The sequence below is a fragment of the Molothrus aeneus genome, unplaced genomic scaffold, assembly GCF_037042795.1.
Source record: "Molothrus aeneus isolate 106 unplaced genomic scaffold, BPBGC_Maene_1.0 scaffold_30, whole genome shotgun sequence".
In the NCBI taxonomy this organism is placed as follows: Eukaryota; Metazoa; Chordata; class Aves; order Passeriformes; family Icteridae; genus Molothrus; species Molothrus aeneus.
This window is the reverse complement of record NW_027098964.1, coordinates 4097486-4119655: the sequence shown is the minus strand read 5'-3', so window position 1 is coordinate 4119655 and position 22170 is coordinate 4097486. Positions and strand designations below refer to the sequence as shown.

The window sequence follows — 22170 nt, the reverse complement described above, 5'->3', positions numbered from 1 at the left end:
TTTCTCTCTTTTTATTTTCCTTTTTTTTTTTTTTTTCTTTCCTGGGATTTATTTCCCACCAGACATGCCAAAAAAAAAAAAAAAAGAAAAAAAAAAGAAAAACAAAAAAACGGAAGCATTCCCAAAATTTTCCCCCCAAAAATTCCCCAAAATTGGCACAGGAGCAGAGGGAAAATACCAAATTCCAGCGGAATCCTGGGGGTGGGGGGGGGGGGGGGGGGGTCGATCCCAGTTTTTTTGGGATTCCCAGGACTGGGATTTTCGGGAATTCCGGGATGTCAGGAGGTGAAGTAGGAGCTCTGCATGGAGTAGAGGCGCTCCATGGGATTCCCGGGCTCGGGGATTTCGGGAATTCTGGCATTCCCGAGGATTAGCTGCTGGGAATTCTCCGTGGAGATCAGGGCCGCTGCCAAGGATCCCAGGGCGTCCCCGTCCAGCTCCTGGAAAACTCCCTCGGAGTCTGGGAAAAGGTGGGAAAAATTAGGAAAAATCGGGAAAAATTGGGCAAACCGGGACGGGGCCTGGGGATTCCCGGAATTCTCTGCAGTTACCGAAGGGCCGGAGCTCCGGGGGCGTTCCCCGGAACGTTCCGGCCTCGCCGTCGAATCCGCCGGGCTCCAGGGGCGGCGGCGGAATCCGGGAAAACGGGACCAGGATCCGCTGCAGGCCTGGGAATGCCGGGATGTGGGATATCGGGATGTGGGATATCAGGATGTGGGATATTGGGATGTGGGAATGCCGGGATGTGGGATATCGGGATCATGTGGGATATCGGGATCTTGTGGGATATCGGGATCTTGTGGGATATCGGGATCTTGTGACTTCCCGATTTCCGATCCCTCCATCCCTGATCCACCCCATCCCCATTTTCCCATCCCCATTCCCGCTTTCCCACCCTCATTCCCATTTTTCCCACCCCATTCCCGTTTTCCCACCCCATTCCTGTCATTCCTGACCCTCCTCATCCTCATTCCCATCCCGGCCGCTCCTCCCGGGTCCTCTCCCGCCTGGAATTCCCCCTCTGGAATTCCCGAGCTGCTCCTGCTGCTGCTGCCTGCGGGCAATCTTCTTCATCTGGGAGGAAAAAAAAAACCACGGAAGAATCCCGGGAAAACCCCAGGAAAATCCCGATTCCGGAGGATTTGGGGTTGTTTTTTTATCCCGGAATTCCAGGAATTCCCACCTTGGCTCGTTGGTTCTGGAACCACACCTGGACCACCCGGACCGTCAGCCCCGTCTCGGCCGCCAGCGTCTCCCGCACCTGGAAAAATCCATCGGAATTCCGGGAAGGAGAGCGGGAACGGGGGAAAAATCCCTCGGAATTCCGGGAAGGAGACCGGGAATGGGGAAAAGTCCTTTGTAATTCCAGCCCCCGATCCCAATTCCAGAACCCCATCCCAAAATCCCGAAATAATCCAGGATCAGTCCCGGCCCATTCCCAGCACATTCCAGAACGTTCCGGCACCTTCCGGCAGGGCTTGGAGGAGACCTCGAAGGAGGCTTTGAACGCCCGGCGCTGTTGGGAGCTCAGGATCGTTCGGGGCCGCTTGGAACGTTTGGGATCCTTCCCGCCGGAATTCCGGGAGCACCGGGAATCCCGGCCCTCCTCGTCCTCGCTCCGAGCTGCGGCCAGGAAAAAAAAAAAAAAAAAAAAGAGAATTTTGGGGGAAAAAATCCCCAAAATTCTTTAAAAAAATTATGCAAAAGACTCCCAAAAAATACTCCAGAAAATTCCAAAATATTCCCAACCCCGCCCCCCAAGAAAATAATAATTAAAAAATCCCTAAGAAAATTAAAAAAAAAAAAAAAAACAAACAAAAACCCCTAAAAATACCCCAAAAATTCCCTAAAAATTTCCAAAAAAAAACCCCCCAAAAAATCCCGAAAAAAAACCCCCAAAAACCCAACACCCCCCTGAAAAAATCCCCCCAAAAATATCCCCAAAATTCCCAAAAAATAAAAAGAAAACCCCTAAAAATTCCTGAAAAATACCCCGAAAATACCTAAAAAAATCCCCAAAAGTCCGAAAAAAACCCCAAAAATTCCCTAAAAATTAAAAAAAAAAAAACAAACCCCAAACAAAAAATCCCGAAAAAAATACCCCCAAAAACCCCAAACCCCCCCTGAAAAAAAATCCCCAAAATTCCCAAAAAATAAAAAGAAAAACCCTAAAAATTCCTGAAAAATACCCCGAAAATACCCCAAAAAAAATCCCAAAAAAAACCGAAAAAAATCCCAAAACATTCCCCCCAAACCCCCCAAATTTACTATCACTATTATAAATCGTTATTTTACCTCCGTCCTCGGCGGGGCCGGTCCCGGGCCCGGCGTGGCCGCGGCACAGGATGCGCCCGTCGCGCTGCACGAACTCGTCGCCGCTGCGGAGGCGGCGGCCGCAGGAGCCGCAGCGGAGGCAGCGCTCGTGGAAGACGCGGCCCAGGACCCGCAGGACGCGCTCCGAGCGCCCCAGCGCGCCCCGGCAGCGGCCGCAGCAGCGCGGGAACAGCCTGCGGATGGCCGGGGCTTTATGGGGGAAACGTGCCCGGGTTTGGGGGGAAACGTGCCCGGGTTTGGGGGGAAAATATCCCCGGGTTTGGGGGGAAACGTGCCCGGGTTTGGGGGGAAAATATCCCCGGGTTTGGGGGGGAATATCCCCGGGTTTGGGGGGAAACGTGCCCGGGTTTGGGGGAAAATATCCCCGGGTTTGGGGGAAAATATCCCCGGGTTTGGGGGGAAACGTGCCCGGGTTTGGGGGGAAACGTGCCCGGGTTTGGGGGAAATATCCCCAGATTTAGGGGGAAAATATCCCTGGGTTTGGGGGAAAATATCCCCAGATTTGGGGGTAAAATATCCCCGGGTTTGGGGGGAAAATATCCCCAGATTTGGGGGGAAACGTCCTCGGGTTTGGGGAGAAACGTGCCCAGGTTTGGGGGAAAATACCCTGGGATTCAGAGAAAATATCCCCAGGATTTGGGGGGAAATATCCCCAGATCTGGGGGGAAAATATCTCAGGGTTTGGGGGAAAATATCCCTGGATGTAGGGGAAAAGTATCCCAGGATTTCACAGGGAAAAAAAAAAAAGAGGATTTGGGGGAAATAACGGGACTGGGGGGGAGGATTTGGGATTTCGGGGAAAAACCCTGGGATCTGGGGGGAAACCCTGGGATTTGGCTTTTTGGGACATTCCCACCCTTTGTATCCCAGTATTTGGGGGGTTTTGGGATGTTCCCACCAGAATTCCCAAAAAAGGGGACTTTTCCCACTTTTCCAGCCCCTTTTTGGCAATAAAGCAACCCCAAGCTCATAAAATCCCTGTCAGCTCCAATTAGTTGGGATTAAAATTCCCGGGAATTCCTGGAGAGCCTCTCCCAAGTTTTTTAATATCCCCAGAATCCGCTTAAATCCCAATAATTCCCTCAGGGTTTCCATGGAAACAGGAATGTGGGAAAAGCGGGGGGGGGGGGGCTGGGTTTTTTTTTTTTCCCAGGGATTTTGGGTTTTTCCAGAGGGATTTGGGAAAGGGGAGAAGCTCCCCAAAATTTGGGAATGGGAATTGGGAAATTGGGAAAATGGGAATGATCTCAAATCCCTCTTTTCCCAGGAGAATCCCCATTTTTGGGGCCCTGCTTTTTTTTTGGGAATTACAGGATTTGGGAAAAGCTGGACATTCCAGGCAAGCACCATCCACGAAAATCCCAATTTTTGGGCCCCGTTTCCCTGGAAAAGGCCGGATTAGCTGAACATTCCAGCAGCTTTTCCACGATAAAAAAAACACCCCGGAAAATCCCATTTTTGGGCTCCCTTTTCCACCCCTCCCACCCATGTGGAGGAAAACTTGGGATGAGCTCCCGTTTTTTGGGATTTTCCCATTTTGGGGGGGGATTTTTTTTTTCCCCCTGTTTTCCCCTTTCCCAGCCGCATAAAAACCGCAGGGAGAAAATAAAAAGGGATTAAAAAAAAAAAAATATATTTTCCGTTTTTTTTTTTTCCCCTTCGGTGCCAGAGCTGGGAATTCTGGGAATTTTAATAACGGAGCTGAGGCTGGAAAATTTAATAACGGAGCTGATCCGATTATCCCGGATTTCTGCCCGGGCAATTTCCGCCGGAGCCGGGGGGGCCGGGGCCGCCGCTGCTGGAATTGGATTTTCCGGAGGTTTCCCTTCCCAGCCGCTCGGATTTTATGGAAACCCCCGAGTTTTGGGAATTTTTGGGGATTTTCCCCTAAAAATCTGATTTTTTTTTTTAATTTTAGGGCTCGTTTTCCTCATGGATTTGGGGTTTTTTGGGGAAAAAAAATCAGGAAATTGTGGGGATTTTTTTTTTTTGGTGGATTTGGGGTGGTTTTCCTTAAAAGTGGGATTTTATTCTTGATTTTTCCTCCAAGATTTTGGGTTTTTTTTTTTTTTTGGTAGGGGGAAAGAAGGAAAAAATAGGAAAATTTTAGGGTTTTGTAAAATGTTTTTTTCTCCTGGATTTGTGGGGTTTTGGGGAAGAAAAGAGGGAAAAGAAGGGATTTTGGGCTGAGGTTTGGATCCATTAAAATTCCAGGCAGGAATTCTCCTCCCGATCTTATCCCACCTCAATTTCCTGTTGGGCTTTTCCAATTTCCGGCTTTTTCTGCCCATTCCGGGGGGAGGGAAAAAAAAATTGGAATAAAATAAAAAATGGGAGAAGTGGGAATGGGGGAGGGGAGGAATTAATGAGGATTTAATGAGAGGAGCTCATTAATGATTCATTAGGGGAGGGTTAATTAAAGGTGGGGATGGGTAGAGGGGGAGGAAAGTGGGGAAAAATGGGAATAAAAAGTGGGAAAAAGTGGGAATAAAGTCAGAATGAAATGGGAATAAAAAGGGGATATTAATAATTTTTAGGATAGTTATTAATATTTACAGTAATTAATATTGATATTAATCCATCATATTTATTATCCAAATCTTTATTAACAATGATAAAAATTATTAATAATTAACAGAAACTGGACTAATAATTAGTGTTGATAATTGTTGTTACTAATGAGAGTTTTGTTTAATAATAATAGAAGAGTGGAATTGAATGGTAATAATTAATAATAGTTGATAATGGCTGAAAATAATGCTAATAACTTGAATCAATTATTGTCAATGAGAAATAAGAATAAATAATAAGTAGAATAAAATAAAAAATTTTAAATAATAATAATAATAATAGGAGAATAATAACAGATGGGTGGAATATAATGGTACTAACGAGTGATTATTAATAACTAATAACAATTATATTAACTTTAATTAAATAATTTTAACAATAAGTAATATGTAATTAGTAGAATTATTAGTGTTTAATAATACTAATCTGGATAATTATTAGGAATTATTATTAATGAGAAAATAGGGAAAGAAAGAAGGAAAAAACGGGGGAAAATGGGAAAGAAGGAGAAAAATGTGAATTAAAAAAGAGGGCAAGAAAGAAAAACAGGGAAAGAAAAAATCAGGAAAAATGGGAAAAATCCAGCCCAGAATGGTGAAAAAACCCACAGAAAAAATTCCCTTTTAATGAATCCCAGGAAATGAAGGGAATATGCAAATGAGGCTCCGGGAATTAATGGGATTTGGGGATTTAATGGGATTTAGGAAATTCATTCCCTGGGATCCGTCGTCCCACAAGGATCCGGGAAAACGGGAATGGGGAAAGTGGGGATGGGAATCCCAGAATTCCCAAATTTCCCCACCTAACTCCACACCCAGCACCCTTTTCCCTCTTTTTCGTCCCAAAAAATCCCGGATTTCCCCCCAGTTTCCCAAATTTTCCCCTTTCCCCCACCCCTTGGAATCCAAATTCCCAAATTTCCCAAACCTTGATCCCCAAAAAGCCCCCAAAAAAACGGGAAAAAGACCCCAAAATCCCAGGGATTTTGACGCGGATCCCGATTTTTTTCCAGACTTTTGCCTCTGGAATTCACTGCTCCCCCATGGAATTAAAGATTAACCAAACCTGGGCCCCATTCCCGAAATTCGTCTGGGTGGGAAAGGGCACGGATCTGCTCCAGTGGAGCCAAAATTCCCATTTTTAATGTTGGGAATGGCCAAAATTCCGGATTTCTAACGCCTGCAATGACCAAATCCCAGAGTTTTAACCCCCTGAGGTGGAAAATTCAGATTTTTCTCCTGTTTTTTTATGGGAATTTTGGGTGCTTGGAAAAGTGAGAAAATAGGGGAAAAAAGGGGAGGAAATGTGGGAATTTGGTTTTCCTGAGGATTCCCCAAATCCTGGGCCCAAATTCCTGGGGTTTTCCCAATCCATGGGACTGGAGGTTCCTGGGAATTCCTGAGGGGATCCCGATGGGAATTTGGGGATGGGGCGGGATCAGGTCCCAAAAAAAAAACCCCAAAATTCCAGGAAAAGCCTCAAAAACCTGAGGAAAAAAGAGCTGGAAGAGGAGTTCAAGGCGAGTTCATCCCAAAAAATTCCGGAGGAGGAGGAGGAGGCCGGGAACGGCTCCAAGGGCTCGGATCCCTCCCGAATTCCCAGAAATCTGACTTCAAAGGGATTCCGAAGGGAGTTTTCCTCCCTTTTTTGCTTTTTTCTTTTTTTTTTCCCCCGATTTACGGGACAGGTGCCTCTGGAAGGGGCCCTGGGGAGGGGAGAATTCCATGAAAAATCCCTTTGGATTTGGGGTTTTTGTGGGGAAAACGATCCTCTTCCTCCTCACCCAGTTCCTTGGGAAAAAGCTGGGGGGGAAAGCGGGGAGAATTCCTGGGAAAATGGGAAAAATCGTGGAAAAACCGGGGAAAAACCTTGAAAGATGGGGGAAAATTGGGGGGAAAAAGGGAAAATCGTGGAAAACCACAGAAAAACCTTGGAAAGTGGGGGGGAAGCCTGAAAAATGAGGAAAATCAGGGGAAAAATGGGAAAATAATGGAAAACCAGGGGAAAACCCTTGAAAAATGGGGAAAAAACCCTTGAAAATGGGGAAAATCAGGGGGAAAAAACCTTGGAAAATGGGGAAAATCAGGGGAAAAAGGGGAAAATTGGGGGAAAAACGGGGAAAATGGGGGAAAGAAGGGGAAAACTTGGGGAAAACGGGAAAATTGGGGGGGAAAAGGGAAAATCAGGGGAAAAAAGGGGGAAAATCGGGGAAAAAGGGAAAATCGGGGGGGAAGGGGGAAATCGGGGGAAAAAGGGAAATTTGGGGGAAAAAAGGGGAAATCGGGGGAAAAAGGGGGAAATTGGGGAAAAAGGGGGAAATTGGGGGAAAAAAGGGGAAAAAAGGGGAAAATCGGGGGAAAAAAGGAGAAATTGGGGGAAAATCGGGGAAAAAAAGGGGAAAATGGGGGTAAAAAAGGGAAAATCGGGGGAAAAGGGAAAATCGGGGTAAAAAGGGGGAAATTGGGGGAAAAAAGGGGAAATTGGGGGGAAAAAAGGGGGAAATTGGGGGGTAAAAAGGGAAAATCGGGGGAAATTGGGGGGTAAAAAGGGAAAATCGGGGTAAAAAGGGGAAATCGGAGGAAAAAGGGGAAATCGGGGGAAAAGGGGGGAAATTGGGGGGTAAAAAAGGGGAAAATCGGGGTAAAAAAGGAGGAAATCGGGGAAAAAAGGGGGAATCGGGGTAAAAAGGGGAATGTGTGGAAGCGGCCGCACTCACCGCTCGTAGTCGGGCGCGCAGAGCAGGCGGCGCTCGCGGCTGAAGCAGCGGCCCCGCAGGGCGCGGCCGCACTCGGAGCAGCGCAGGCACCGCTCGTGCCACGAGCGCTCGTTCACCCGCAGCAGGAACCGGTCCCAGATGCCGCGGCCGCAGCCCGCGCACAGCACCGGGAGCGCGGCGGGAGGGGAGCCTGGGGAACGGAGAGAGAGACTGGAGGAATGCGGGGAAATGGAGAGATTGGGGAATGGAGAGAGAGACTGGGGGAATACGGGGAAATGGAGAGATTGGGGAACGGAGAGATTGGGGGAAATACGGGGAAATGGAACGGAGAGAGACTGGGGGGAAATCCCGGGAAATGGAGAGTTTGGGGAACGGAGAGAGATTGGGGAAATACGGGGAAATGGAGAGATTGGGGAATGGAGAGAGATTGGGGGAATACGGGGAAATGGAGAGTCTGGGGAATGGAGAGATTGGGGAACGGAGAGAGATTGGGGAAATACGGGGAAATGGAACGGGGAGATTGGGGGAAATCCCGGGAAATGGAACGGAGAGAGAGACTGGGGGAATACGGGGAAATGGAACGGAGAGATTGGGGGAAATACGGGGAAATGGAGAGATTGGGGAACGGAGAGATTGGGGAACGGAGAGAGATTGGGGGAAATCCGGGGAAATGGAACGGAGAGATTGGGGGAATACGGGGAAATGGAACGGAGAGATTGGGGGGATACGGGGAAATGGAACGGAGAGATTGGGGGGAAATCCCGGGAAATGGAGAGTTTGGGGAAATTGAGAGACTGGGGGTAAATCCCGGGAAATGGAGAGATTGGGGGGAAATCCTGGGAAATGGAGAGATTGGGGAACAGGAGAGAGATTGGGGGGAAATCCCGGGAAATGGAGAGTCTGGGGAAAAATCTGGGAGAAATTGGGGGGGGAGGGGAAAGAGAAAATTTGGGGAAAATTGGAAAATTCGGGAGAAATATGGGGGGATTTGGGGCAAAATGTGGGAAATGGGAGGATTTAAGGAAAACCAGGGAAATTCAGGGGGAAACATGGGAGAACCCAGGAAGAACGGGGTTGGACATCAGAGAAATTCCATGTGGAGCTCCCAGAAATCCAAAGGAATATTTTTCCATGGCAAAAAGAGGAATTTGGGGGATTTTGGGAAGGAATCCAGGGGATTTGAGGGGTTTTTTTTTCTCACTCCGGATTTTTGGGAATTTTATTTTTCTACCTCATTTTTATCCCAACTTTCATCTCTGGCAGCTCCTCAAAGGGAAGGGAGGGAGGGAAAAATTCCAATTTTTCTCTGGCAGCGCCTCCTCCTCCTCCTCCTCCCGAGGCCATTCCCGGGTTTCTTCTGCCCGAATTCCGGGAAAAATCTGGCCCCAGATCCCAGGGATGGAGCCCAAAAGTCCCAGGAAAAATGGGAATGAGGGGAGCCCCTGATCTTGGATTTAATTTGGAATTTTGGTCCCAGTTTTAATTTGGAATTCCAATCCCAATTTCAATTCCAAATTCAAATTCCCGGGGGTTTTCCAAAGATTTTTATCCCGTTCCTGAGGTTTTTCCCCACATTTTTCACTCCCCCAATCACATTTCCCCCCCACCGCGGGTTAAAATTAAGGATTTAAAATCCCAATTCCTGATTAATTTGGAGGGGAAAGCCGGGAATAATTAAAGAGGGAATGATGACGAATTTTCGGGAATTTCTGGGAATGTGGGATCAGGGAAAAATCCCCGGGAAAATCCTGGATTCCAGCCCTGGAAAATAAAAAAAAAACCACGGGAATTCTGCCTAAAAAAACCCAAAAAACGAAATTGGGAAAAGCGGGGGGTTGGAGCCGGGAAAATAAACGGGAATAAAGAGGAAAACTCTGGGAAAAACGGGAAAAGGGACCCGGGAATGGGAAAAACATCCCGCAATCGGGGATGCTGGAGGGAATTTTGGGGATTCCCAGCGATATTCCCGGAATTCCCGGTACTCACCGGCTCCCGGGAGCGGCGCTCCCTGCTCCCGGCAGGACGGAGCCTCCTCCGGCTTCATCCCGGCGGCTGCGGGGAGAGGAAACGTCGGGAAAAGCGGGAAAAAGCGGGAAAAAGCGGGATGGGAGCGGGGGAAAGCGGGAAGGAACCGAGAGCGGAGTGGGGAGGAACCGGGAAAGCGCCGGGAGAGGAGCGGGAAGGAGACCGGGAACGGAGCGGGAGAAAATCGGGAACGGGGAGGGGAGGGACAGGGACAGCACCGGGATGGGAGCGAGGGAAAACCGGGCAAAAAACCGGGATGGGAGCGAGGGAAAGGACCGGGAAGAGCCCGGGATGGGAGCGGGAGCGGACCGGGGGGGAACCGGGCAGAAACCGGGAGCGGAGAGGAGAAAAACCGGGAAAGCGCCGAGATCGGAGCTTTCGGGAAGAGCTCCCGGGATGGGAGCGGGGGAAAAACCGAGATGGGAGCGGGGGAAAAACCGGGGGAAAACCGGGATGGGAGCGGGGAAAAAACCGGGAAGAGAGCGGGGGAAAAACCGGGGGAAAAGCGGGATGGGAGCGGGGGAAAAAGCGGGACGGGAGCGGGGGAAAAAGCGGGGGAAAAGCGGGACGGGAGCGGGGGAAAAAGCGGGACGGGAGCGGGTAAAACCGGGAAGATCCCGGGGCAGCACCGGGCATCGCCGTCCCCGGGGCCGCTCCTGCGGCTCCTCCCGGTGCTCCCGAACCGCCCCGGCACCGCCGCTCACCCCGCCCGTCGCGACTGTCGCGACACGGCGGCCCCGACGGGACCCGCGGCGTGACCGCGGGGAACTCACCGGGACCGGGACACCGGGACGGGGACGGCGACAACGGCGCCGCGATCGCGACAGCGGCGGCGACAGCGGGATCGCGACAGTGACACCGGGCCCGGCGCGGCCCCCGCCCGTGCGCGCTCCCGGGGGAGGGGCGGGGGCGCGCACGGGGGAGGGGGGAGGAAAGGACGGGGGGAGAAAAAATTCCCATTTTTGTTGGGAATTCCGATTTTTTTCCCCCCAAAGCTGGGAATTCCCCAAAAAAAAGGGAATTTCCAAACCCAAAAAATGGGAATTCCCAAACGTAAAAAAAATGGGAATTCCCAAAAAAACCCTGGAATTCCATCCCCAAACCCAAAGGAATTGGGGGAAATTTGGGATCCAGTTTGATTTGGGGAAAATCCAGAGGGAACTGGGGGGTACGGGAAGGACAAACTCCCAAAATTCCCACATCCCTGTGGGATCCCAGACCCACCCAGGACCTGAATCCCCAAACCCACCAAAACCCCAGAAAATTTCCCCTGGAAATCCAAATTAAATAGGGAAAAAAAATAGGGAAAAGCTTGGGAAATGCTGATTTTTAGGGAAAATTATGGAAAATGGGGAATGGGGCCGAAAAAGTTCCCAAATCCCTGAATCTCCAGAGAATTTTACCTTAAAACCACCAAAGTCCCGGGAATCTCCCACCCCAAACCTCCCAAAATGAGGGAAAACTCTAGGAAAGTTCAGGAAAATCCCAAATTCGCCCCAAACCAGAGCAGGAATCTCCTTTTATTCCCTTAAAAAATTCACATTTTTTTTCGGGAATTTCGCACGGCAGCCCCGCAGGGGGGGGCGGGAAAATCGGGAAGACCGGGAAAGGGGATCCCGGATTTTAGTGGGAAAAGGGGGATTTTTGGGAGAGGGGGCGCTCGCAGACGAAGAAGCACTCGAAGGTGCAGTGGACGTCGTTCCACTTCCCGGAGATCCAGAGGTGGGCGCAATCCTCGTTCTTCCCGCTGTCGTTGGGCTCCCCCTCCCGCCAAAACCTGGGAGAAAACCCGGGATTTGGGATGGGAAGGGCTGGCGGGAGAAAGTCCCCGTAAAAATTCACATTTTTTGGGGGGGAAATTTAGCAAAAATCCCGAGTTTCGGGGAGTGAAATTCCCCGAAATTCCAATATTAAGGGAGAGAAATTCTCCCTAAATACTCCAATATTTGGAGGGTTTTTTGGGAGGGAATCCCCCAAAATTCAAACATTTGGGCTCCGCAATCCCCAAATCCCAATTCTTCCCATTCTTCACTTTCTGCGGAGAAAATTCCAAGAATCCCCCCCCCAAATTTGTGGGATTTCCGAGGGAGGAAAAAAAAAATCCCAGTCCCAACTTTGGGGTGGAATCCCGGGATTTTGGGAGCCGGGGCTCACGTGAAGGAGGATTTGTAGTCAGTGCCGTCGACCCATTCCCAGTTTCCCTCGGAATTGCGGTCGGTGAGGCCGATCCAGAAGCGCTCGTTCCGCGCGCGGGACATCAGGAACTGCTGCAGCGGGGGAAAATCGGGATCACCGGGGGCTTTTGGGATCGGTGGGAAAAAAGGGAAGATCAGGAAAATCAGGATAATCCGGGTTGGGATCAGGGTCGGGATTTCAGATTTGGGATTGGGATTTAGGATTTGGGATTTGCTCGGGGAAGCTGACGATGATGGCGAGGTTTGTGTGGCATTTGGGAATTCCCTTTGGGATTTAGGGTTTGCGATGGGGACTCGGGATTTGGGATTCAAGATTTGGGATTGGGGCTCAGGATTTGGGGTCAGTTGGGGATTTGGGCACAGGATTCAGGATTGGGATTCGGATCAGGATGGGGATTTGGCCACGGGACTTTGGTACTTGGGATTTGGGATCAGGGTGGGGATCGGGGATGGGGATTTTTGGGATTTGGGATCAGGGTGGGGATTCGGGATTGGGATTTGGGGTTGGGATCAGGGTGGGGATTCGGGATTGGGATTTGGGGTTGGGATCAGGGTGGGGATTCGGGATTGGGATTTGGGGTCGGGATGGGGATCAGGGACAGGGGTTTTGAGGATTTGGGATGGGGAGTGGGGATTTCAGGGACGGGGCATCCCGGGAATTTCGGGGTCACCTGCTCGGCGAAGCTGCCCACCACGGCCAGGTCGGCGCGGCGCTCCCGGCACCGCTCCCGCGCCCGCTCCCAGCTCAGCCGAGCCAGCGAGAAATAATAGCAATTCCCAGAGAAATATTCCCATTCCCGGGAATCCGCCCCGCACGGGAACACTGCGGGAGCGACGCGGGGAGGAAAAAATCACCCAGAGCCCGGGACTCGGGAATCCTCTGTCCCTGAATCCCCCAGGTACGGGGAAACTGGGGATATCCAGAGGGGAAGACTTCAGGGAATTTTGGGACTTACGGAAGGAATCCCAGCTGGAAAAATTCCACTCCTGTTTCTCCTGGTGGAGTTTGGAGGAAATGGAGGAAACTGGTGGGGAAAAAAAAGAGGGAAAAATTCCTGAAAAATTGGAATTCTGCTTTTTTTGGGGGGAATTTCTCACCCTTTGTATCCCAGTATTTGGGGAATTTGGGAATTTCCTGCCCCAGTTCCAGACAGAATTTGGGTTTTTTTTTTGGGGGATTGGGATGGGAATGAGGGAATTCAGGGAATTTGGGAATGAGGGAAATCAGGGAATTTGGGATGGAATGAGGGAATGAGGATGAAATTCCAGGATTTGGGATGGATGGAGGGGGAGTTCCTCTACACAGAATTCGGGAATCACGGGGAATTTTGGGACTTGGGATGGGAATTCAGGGAATTCCGGGAACTGGGATGGATGGGAACAGAGAGGGGGGAATCAAGGGAATTGAAGGATTTGGGACCTCAGGGAATCGAGACAGATGGGAATTGGGGGGAATTGAGGGAATTCAAGGATTTGGGACCTCAGGGAATCGGGGGAATTCAAGGATTTGGGACCTCAGGGAATCGGGACGGATGGGAATTGGGGGGAATTGAGGGAATTCAAGGATTTGGGACCTCGGGGAATCGGGGGAATTCATGGATTTGGGACCTCAGGGAATCGGGACGGATGGGAATTGGGGTGAATTTCCCGGCCTGGATTCCGGGAACGCCGAGGAATTCCGGGGTTTGGGGCGGCTTTAGCGGTTCTGGGAATGTTTGGGGTGCCCCCACCTCTGGCCAGCGCCAGGGCGCTGAGGCCCAGCAGCAGCAGCGAGGAGAGCGCCAGGCTCAGGTACACGGCCGGGAAGGAGCGGAGCCGCGCCGGGAGCGCCCCGGCACCTGGAAAAAGGGGGAAAAAACGGGAAATTGGGAAAAATGCGGGCGAAACGGGGGGAAACGGGGGGAGAAATGGGGAAAAAACGGGGAGAAAATGGGAATAAAAGGGGGAGAAATGGTGAGAAACGGGGGGAAACGGATAAAATTGGGAGAAATGGGGATAAAATGGGAAAGAAATGGGATAAAAGGGGGAAAATCAGGGGAAAATGGAAATGGGGGAAATGGGAAATAAAGGGATAAAACGGGGAAATGGGGAAATGGGAGGAAATGGGATGAAACTGAGATAAAATGGGGGGAAATGGGGAAAACCCAATAGATCCAGGGGTAATCCAACAAATTCGGGGAAAAATGGAGGGGAAATGAAAAGAAATCCAGGGAAACTTTGGGAAAATCCAGGATAATGGAGGGAAAATGCAGGGAAAAATCCTGGGAAAAAGCAGGGAATAATTCAAGGAAAATGTGGGGAAAATTCAGGGAAAATGCAAGGAAAATCCCTCCCTGCTCTTCCCAGGATTTCCCCCCAGCTTTTCCCACTCTGTTTGTCCAGGGGTTAATCAATAACCGGGAATGCTCTGAGTTTGCCTCCAGGACGGGAAAATTTAGGAATAATTTGTGGGGTTTGGGCTTCTTTTATTGGGATTCTTTTGGGAATTATTCAGGGATTCGTTCCTGATTAATTCCAGAATTATTTTATTTGGAATCATTTGCTTCAATGATTCCTTTGGGAATTATTTAACGAATTCTTTTGGGAATTGTTGGGGAATTATTCAGGGAATTATTTTTTAATAATTTCCCAATTACTTCTGGAATTGTTTTGGGATTCCCAGGAATTTGAAGCTCCCAGGAGCGGAATTTTTGGAATTATCCAAATTCCCTGATCAGGGGAGGAAGAGAGAAGGAAAAGCCCTTGGAAAAACCCTTGGAAAAGCAAGAAAAATCCAGGAATTCCACCTGGGATGAGGCGCAGGTCATCCTGGAGCTCCTCCTCGTCCATCCTGGGATTGTTGGGGGGATTTTTTTGATTTTCTGGATCAGAGGCCACAGGGGCACTCCGGAGATGATCCTGGGATTGTTTCAGTTCCTCCTTCCTCTCCAGAGGGTTAAAATTTAATCCAAGAATTTTTTGGGGCTGGATTTTTGGGCTTGGAGCCAATTCCAGAGAATTGCAGGGTTTTTTTTTCCCTTCATCCGAGGATTTTTTGGGATTTTTAGTGGGGTTTTCCTTTGATTATTAAGTGGATTTTTTAGGGGTTTTTTAGGGTTTTTTTTTTGATGGAGGGGGGGATTTCCGTGGACATTTGTGGGATTTTCATGGATTTTTGTGAGGCTTTCATTGATTTTTATGGATTGTTCTGATTATTTTTTTAATTTTAGGGCAATTTAAGAGATTTTAATGGATTCCTTGGATCTTGATGGGTTATTTTTTGGGTTGCAGGGCATTTTTTAATTTTTCTGGATTAAAAAAAAAAAAAGGTAATTTTTTGTGCATTTGTGGGCATTTTTAAATTTATTTTGAGGATTTTGGGCAATTTTTTTTTTAATTTCAGAGATTTTGGCAAATTTTTATTTGAAATTTGGTGGCTGCTGGGGGGATTTTTTGAGAATTTTCAAGGAATTTCCTCATCCTTTGAATCAAAACCACAAATACGGAAAGAAAGCGAGCCTGGGAAATCTGAACAATCCCAAAAAAGCTTAGATTTGGGAACCAATCCTGCAATTCCGAGGTCACAGAGACCTGGATTTCATCACCAGGGCCAAATTCCGGCCGAATTTTTTGCCAAAATTCCCGAGGATTTGGGGTCAAAACGGACCAAAATGGCGGCAGGCCCTGAGGGGCGGTGGAAAGGGCGGGAAAAAAGGGCGGGAAGAAGGTGGGGAAAGGGAAGGAAAAAGGCGAGGCCGGGGTGGCTCTGGGCGCCGTACGTCCCCTGCCAGTCCCCGTTGTCCCCAGTGGCTCCTCAGAGCCCCCCATGGAACCCAAAGACCCCCCCAGTAACTCTCAGTAGCTCCCAGTAACCCCCAGTACCGACCCGTGGGGGGGCCCAGGCCGCTCCTGCCGCCATCTTGGCCGTTGCTATCAACAAACGCCGCTGCCAGGCAACGCTTCAGGTAACCGGCGTCGGCGTGACGTCACGTCCCATACACAATGATGTCAGTTCCGGGCCCAGCACAATGGCGGCCTGGAGGTACCCGGTGGGTTCTGGAGGCACCGGGAGCGCACAGGAAATACCGGACGCCCCTGAGGGGTCTAGGGGAGGCTCCGGAGGTCCCGGGGGAGGCTTCGCAACCCCGTCGTCCCCTCCCAAATCCACCAACCCACCCCCCGTTGGCCTTAATTCCTACTGCGGATGAGATCCAGGACGGGGATGAACGACCAGGAGCGGCTGACGCGTCCGCTCGGTGTCCCCCGGTTCTCCCGGTGTTCTCCGTTTTCCTCCCCACCCCCAGTTCTCCCCCTCCCATCCCCTCTGTGACCAAATCGGCGCCACGCTGAGGATTTGAACCGGCCGCGCGCGTTCTGGAGCGTTGAATTTATTGATAATAAAGCTGCTTTTGAAGTCCCGGTTATTTCGTGGTTATTCTCGGTGGGACCGGGACGACCTAACCAGGAAGAGTGGAGGCGGCAGTGCGTCTTTGCGTTCCGGTTAAATTTGTCCACCCACGACCACCGTCCCTCCTTTCCCGCGCGCTTCTCGACTTCACCGCGCACCTGATTGACGCGTGGCTCCATCAATAGAATTGCGCGGCGGAGGCCGCCGCGTCTCTGCCGACCAATGGAAGCGCGAGCAGGGCGGGTTTACCCGCCCCCTCCGCGCGCCGGTGTGGGCGGCCCGCGCAGAGCGGGCAGAGGGAAGGGAAGATGGCGGAGGAGGAGAAGCTGCCCGCGGGGTGGGAGAAGCGCATGAGCCGCAGCTCCGGTGAGGGCCTGAGGGCGTGGGGCTACCGGGGAAGGGCGCGGGGAAGGAGCGGCGGGGATGGGGGAGGTGGGAAGGGGGGGGTGGCAGGGTTGGGCTCTGGAGGCGATGAGGGGGCGTGGGGGGGGCGGTGCGTGAGGGGAATTTGACGGGGGGGGGGGCTCCGAATTGGGGGGGGGGGTATCTTGTGGGGATCATCGCCTCAGGGAGAGGGAGTGACTCTCGTGAGGGAAATTTGGGTGGGGGTCCCCAGTTCAGGGGGTTCTGAGGGAGGTCTTCACCTCAGGGAAGGGGGGCACCTCCGTGAGGGAATTTTTGAGGGGGCGTCAACTCCGTGAGGGGAATTTGAGGGGGGTCTCCCTCGTGACGGGAATTTGGCGGGGAGGGGGGGGGAATCGTCGCCTCAGGGAAGGAGGGACCCCAGTTGAGGATTTGGGTGGGGGTCACTCCCCAGCAGGAAGGGGCTCAGAATTGGGGAGGTTTTTCGGGGGTGAGAAGTTGATTTTTTGAGGTCCAAACTTGGTTCTGGGGGTCAGGACCTTGTAGTTTGGGGTCTATAACTTGGGGTTTGGTGAGTTGATCACTGATCAATAACCAATAATTGATCAATATCCCCTAGGAAGGGTGTACTACTTCAAGTACCTGATGGTGGGGTCAATCCTGGGGTCTATAATCTGGTTTTTGTATCTTTAAGCTGTTTTTTCGCTGCCAATCTCTAACCAATCAGTGATCAATAGACAATAATTGATCAATAACACTGTGGGATGGTTTTACTGCTTCAACCACTTGATGAACACAAGTCTGTGTTGTCCATTAGTGGATTTTTGGGGTCTTGAATCTGGTTTTTGGGTTCCATAACCTCCATGTTCAGCATCAATCAGTAACTAATCACTGATCAGTAACTGATATTTGATCAATAGCTCCCTAGGGAGGCTGTACTATTTCAACCACCAGACAAACGCCAGCCAGCAGGGTCATTGAGCTGAGATTTGATGTGAATAACCTGTTTTTTCAGTGTAAATCAATGCCTGATCACCAATCAATAACCAATAGCTGATCAATAACCCCATAGGACGCATGTACTATTTCAACCACCTGGTGAACACAAGTCAGCAGGGTGAATATGGGGGCCTGCCAGAGGGGTTTTGGTGCCGATAGCCAGGGTTTGTGATACCAGTCAGCAATCAATAACTGATCAATAACCATTAGCTGATCAATAACTCCATAGGATGCGTGTACTACTTCAACCACCTGACGAACGCCAGCCAGTGGGGTCAATGTTGGGGCCTGTAAGAGGGGTTTTGGTGCTGATAGCCAGGTTGTGGGATACCAATCAGTAACCGATAACCAATCAAGAACTGATCAATAATCCCTCAGGACGGGTGTATTACTTCAACTGCCTGGTGAACATGAGCCAGTGGGGTCAATATTGAGGCCTGTTAGAAGGGTTTTGGTGCTGATAGCCAGGTTGTGTGATACCAATCAGTAACCAATAAATAATCAATAACCAATAAGTGATCAATAACCGTTCAGGACGAGTGCACTACTTCAACCACTTAGTGAATATGAGTCAGTGGGGTCATGATTGGGGCTGTAAGAGGGGTGTTGGTGCCAATAACCAGGATTTTTGATACCAATCAGTAACCGATCAACAACAAATAACCAATAAGTGATCAATAACCGATCAATACCCCCTCAGGCCGGGTGTATTACTTTAACCACCTGACGAACGCCAGCCAATGGGAGCGGCCGAGCGGGGGCGCGCGGGCGGAGCCGGGGCGCGTGCGCTGCTCGCACCTGCTGGTCAAGCACAACCAATCGCGGCGGCCGAGCAGCTGGAGGCAGGAGCGCATCACCCGCTCCAAGGAGGAGGCGCTGGAGCTCATCAATGGCGAGTGCTGGGGGCTCTGGGGAATGCCGGGGGCTCTGGGGGTTCCCGGGAATGCCGGGGGGTCTGGGGATTCCCGGGAATGCCGGGGGGGTCTGGGGATTCCCGGGAATGCCGGGGGGATCCTGGGAATCGCAGCTGGAGGCAGGAGCGCATCACCCGCTCCAAGGAGGAGGCGCTGGAGCTCATCAACGGCGAGTGCTGGGGATTCCCGGGAATGCCGGGGGGGTCTGGGGATTCCCGGGGGCTCTGGGGATTCCCGGGAATGCCAGGGGCTCTGGGGATTCCCGGGAATGCCGGGGGGATCCTGGGAATCGCAGCTGGAGGCAGGAGCGCATCACCCGCTCCAAGGAGGAGGCGCTGGAGCTCATCAACGGCGAGTGCTGGGGGTTCCTGGGAATGCCGGGGGGTCTGGGGGTTCCCGGGAATGCCGGGGAAAAAAACCCTGGGAATGGTGATTTTGGGGGGGAAAAAAAAAAGTGGGAATGGTGATTTTTTTTTTTTTGGAAGAAAACCTGCAGGGATGTTCATTTGGGGTGGTTTTGAGGATGTTTTGGGGCTCTGTCTCCTTTCCTGTGGAATTTGCGGCATCCAGGGAATTTCGGGAGTGGTTTTGATCCCTAAATTTGAGGTTTTTCCCGTTTTTTTTTTCCAGGTTACATCCAGAAGATCAAATCAGGAGAGGAGGATTTTGAGTCTTTGGCTTCGCAGTTCAGCGACTGCAGCTCAGCCAAGGCTGGGGGGGACCTGGGAGCATTCGGGAGAGGTGAGGGATTCATCCCAAAAAAACTCCAAATCCCTCAGTTCCACAGGATTCATCCCAATAAAACCCAAATCCATAGTTTTTTAGGGATTTATCCCCCCAAAAAACTCCAAATCCCCCATAATTCCAACTGGAATCAAGTCCCCCCCTTCAAATCCCTGATTTTTCTTTGGGAAACGCCCCAAATCCCAAATGTTTTATGGAATTTTGGGTGGTACTACCTCTTTTTTTAGGTTGAAACCTCCCTAAACGTGGGGTTTTTTTTCCCTTTATGACACAAAATTCCATCCGGCATCAATCCAGCAGGACAAACTCCCGGAATCATTCCCCCCCTACCCCTTCCAAATCCCAGAGTTTTCCTCGGGAAGCACCCCGGATCCCAATTTTTTTTGCGGAATTTCGGGTTGCAGGGCAGATGCAGAAGCCGTTTGAGGACGCCTCGTTCGCGCTGCGGGCCGGCGAGATGAGCGGCCCCGTGTTCACGGACTCCGGGATCCACATCATCCTCCGCACGGAGTGAAGTGCCTTGGCAGGGCAGGGCCTCCGGGGAATCCACGGGGAGCCGGCGGGGACCCACGGGAATCTATGGAGGCCCTCAGGAATCCATGGGGAAGCCACGGGAATCCGTGGAAGTCCTGGGGGATCCGTGGGGATCCGCTGGGATCTGTAGACATCTGTTAACTCCGCGGGAAGCTGTGGGAATTCTCAGGAATCCACGGGAATCCTCAGGAAGTCCATGGGAATCTATGGAGATCCATGGGAATTCACAGGAATTCATGGAAGTCCATGGAGATCCATGGGAGTCTATGGGAATCCTCAGGAATTCATGGGAACTCACGGAAATCCTCAGGAATTGATGGGAATCTATGGAAATCCTCAGGAGTCCATGGGAATTCATGGAGGTCCGTGGGAATCCTCAGGAATCCACAGGAAATCCATGGGAATCCACAGGAAATCCATGGAATCCACGGGAATCCATGGAATCCACGGAATCCATGGGAATCCACAGAAATCCATGGGAATCCACGGAATCCATGGGAATCCACAGGAAATCCATGGGAATCCACGGGAATCCCGCCCTGCGCTCCCCACCACGAACTCCAGATCCCACAACTCCATTATTCCCTCCTGGGTGGGAGGAAATACAGGGAATTCCTGCAGTTTTTGGGAATGTTGGGTCAGCCAGAGCCAGCTCCCAGCGGTCCCATGGTGGTGGCGGTGACAATGGCAACGATGGCGATGGCCAGCAGTGACAGTGACAGTGACAGCCAGGACAATGGCCAGCAGTGACAGTGACAGGACAATGGCCAGCAGTGACAGTGACAGTGACAGCCAGGACAATGGCCCACAGTGACAGTGACAGTGACAGCAAGGACAATGGCCAGCAGTGACAGTGACAGTGACAGCCAGGACAATGGCCCACAGTGACAGTGACAGTGACAGCAAGGACAATGGCCAGCAGTGACAGTGACAGTGACAGCCAGGACAATGGCCCACAGTGACAGTGACAGTGACAGCAAGGACAATGGCCAGCAGTGACAGTGACAGTGACAGCCAGGACAATGGCCAGCAGTGACAGTGACAGCAAGGACAATGGCAGCAGTGACAGTGACAGTGACAGTGACAGCAAGGACAATGGCCAGCAGTGACAGTGACAGTGACAGCCAGGACAATGGCCAACAGTGACAGTGACAGTGACAGCAAGGACAATGGCCAGCAGTGACAGTGACAGCCAGGACAATGGCAGCAGTGACAGTGACAGCAAGGACAATGGCCCACAGTGACAGTGACAGCAAGGACAATGACAATGACCAGCTGGAGTGATGGTGATGATGACTGTGACCAACAATGGTGACCATGACCAGCAACCAACAAAGGTGACAATGACCATGACCAACGATGGTGACAACAACAATGACAATGACCAGTGGTGGTGACAGTGACCACGATAATGGTGGTGATGATGGCAATGACCATGACCAGCGATGGCAACAATGACCAACGCTGGTGACAATGACCGTGACCAACAATGGTGACAACAACAGTGACAATGACCAACGCTGGTGACAATGACCATGACCAATGATGTTGACAATGACGATGTCCAATGGTGGTGACAATGACAAATGAAGGTGACAATGACAAATGAAGGTGACAATGCCCAATGAAGGTGACAATGACAATGACCAGCGACGGAGATGACCACGATGACTGCCATGGCAATGGCCAACAATGATGACAGTGATGATGATGATGATGACAGTGACAGTGATGATGAATACAGCAATGATGATGGCACCGATGACGATGACACCGATGACACCGATGACAATGACACTGATGACACCGATGACAATGGCACCGATGACACCGATGACGATGACACCGATGACAATGACACCGATGACAATGGCACCGATGACAATGACACCAATGACAGTGGCACCGATGACAATGACACTGATGACAATGACACCGATGACACCGATGGCACCGATGACAATGACACTGATGACACCGATGACAATGGCACCGATGACACCGATGGCACCGATGACAATGACACCGATGACAATGACACTGATGACAATGACACCGATGACACTGATGACCGCGCCACCGCCGAAGGTGCCGTGGCCAGTGCCAGGCCAGGCCCCTCCCCCACCCCCTGCATGTTTATTTAACTCATTCCTGCTCTTTTCTCCCCAAAAAACGCCCCCGATCCGAAGGCTCCGCTTGATTCAAGCCATTAATTAATAATTACTCGTTAATTAATTAATAGCAAAGATGAGGCAGCTCCCGTGGTGTCCCTCCACAGCGTCCGTCCGGATTATCCCGGGAATTTCCTGGCACCATCACTTGGACTTCCAAAAAACCGCCGGATTTTTGGGGTAAATTCACAGGAAATTGGGAAAAAGTGGCCGGAGT

General features: G+C 51.0%; 3 protein-coding genes across 4 annotated transcripts; 1 reads left to right on the top strand and 2 right to left on the bottom strand.

Moving 5' to 3' along the window:
* Positions 1-215: 215 nt before the first annotated feature.
* Positions 216-11023, bottom strand: LOC136569896 (LIM homeobox transcription factor 1-beta-like). Its single transcript, XM_066570250.1, has 9 exons — positions 10420-11023; positions 9608-9673; positions 7622-7811; positions 2296-2507; positions 1466-1623; positions 1184-1261; positions 957-1074; positions 552-668; positions 216-460 (listed from the first exon to the last, which is right to left on the bottom strand). Exons 1-9 carry the CDS (start codon positions 10739-10741, stop codon positions 279-281), a joined length of 1443 nt encoding a protein of 480 aa, XP_066426347.1. The 5' UTR covers positions 10742-11023; the 3' UTR covers positions 216-278.
* A 91-nt stretch (positions 11024-11114) lies between these two features.
* Positions 11115-15725, bottom strand: LOC136570088 (hepatic lectin-like). 2 transcript variants are annotated; one of them, XM_066570534.1, is made up of 7 exons: positions 15707-15725; positions 14628-14671; positions 13572-13679; positions 12798-12866; positions 12513-12664; positions 11801-11913; positions 11115-11423 (listed from the first exon to the last, which is right to left on the bottom strand). In XM_066570534.1, the coding sequence occupies exons 2-7, from the start codon at positions 14668-14670 to the stop codon at positions 11270-11272; spliced, it is 639 nt and encodes a 212-aa protein (XP_066426631.1). In that variant the 5' UTR covers position 14671; positions 15707-15725; the 3' UTR covers positions 11115-11269. The 2 variants fall into 2 exon arrangements, with proteins under 2 accessions (XP_066426631.1, XP_066426632.1); XM_066570535.1 differs by lacking the exon at positions 15707-15725 and having other exon boundaries at positions 11801-11910; positions 14628-15345.
* A 779-nt stretch (positions 15726-16504) lies between these two features.
* Positions 16505-19765, top strand: PIN1 (peptidylprolyl cis/trans isomerase, NIMA-interacting 1). Its single transcript, XM_066570546.1, has 4 exons — positions 16505-16594; positions 18291-18482; positions 19135-19245; positions 19653-19765. The coding sequence occupies exons 1-4, from the start codon at positions 16537-16539 to the stop codon at positions 19760-19762; spliced, it is 471 nt and encodes a 156-aa protein (XP_066426643.1). The 5' UTR covers positions 16505-16536; the 3' UTR covers positions 19763-19765.
* The last annotated feature ends 2405 nt before the right edge of the window (positions 19766-22170 follow it).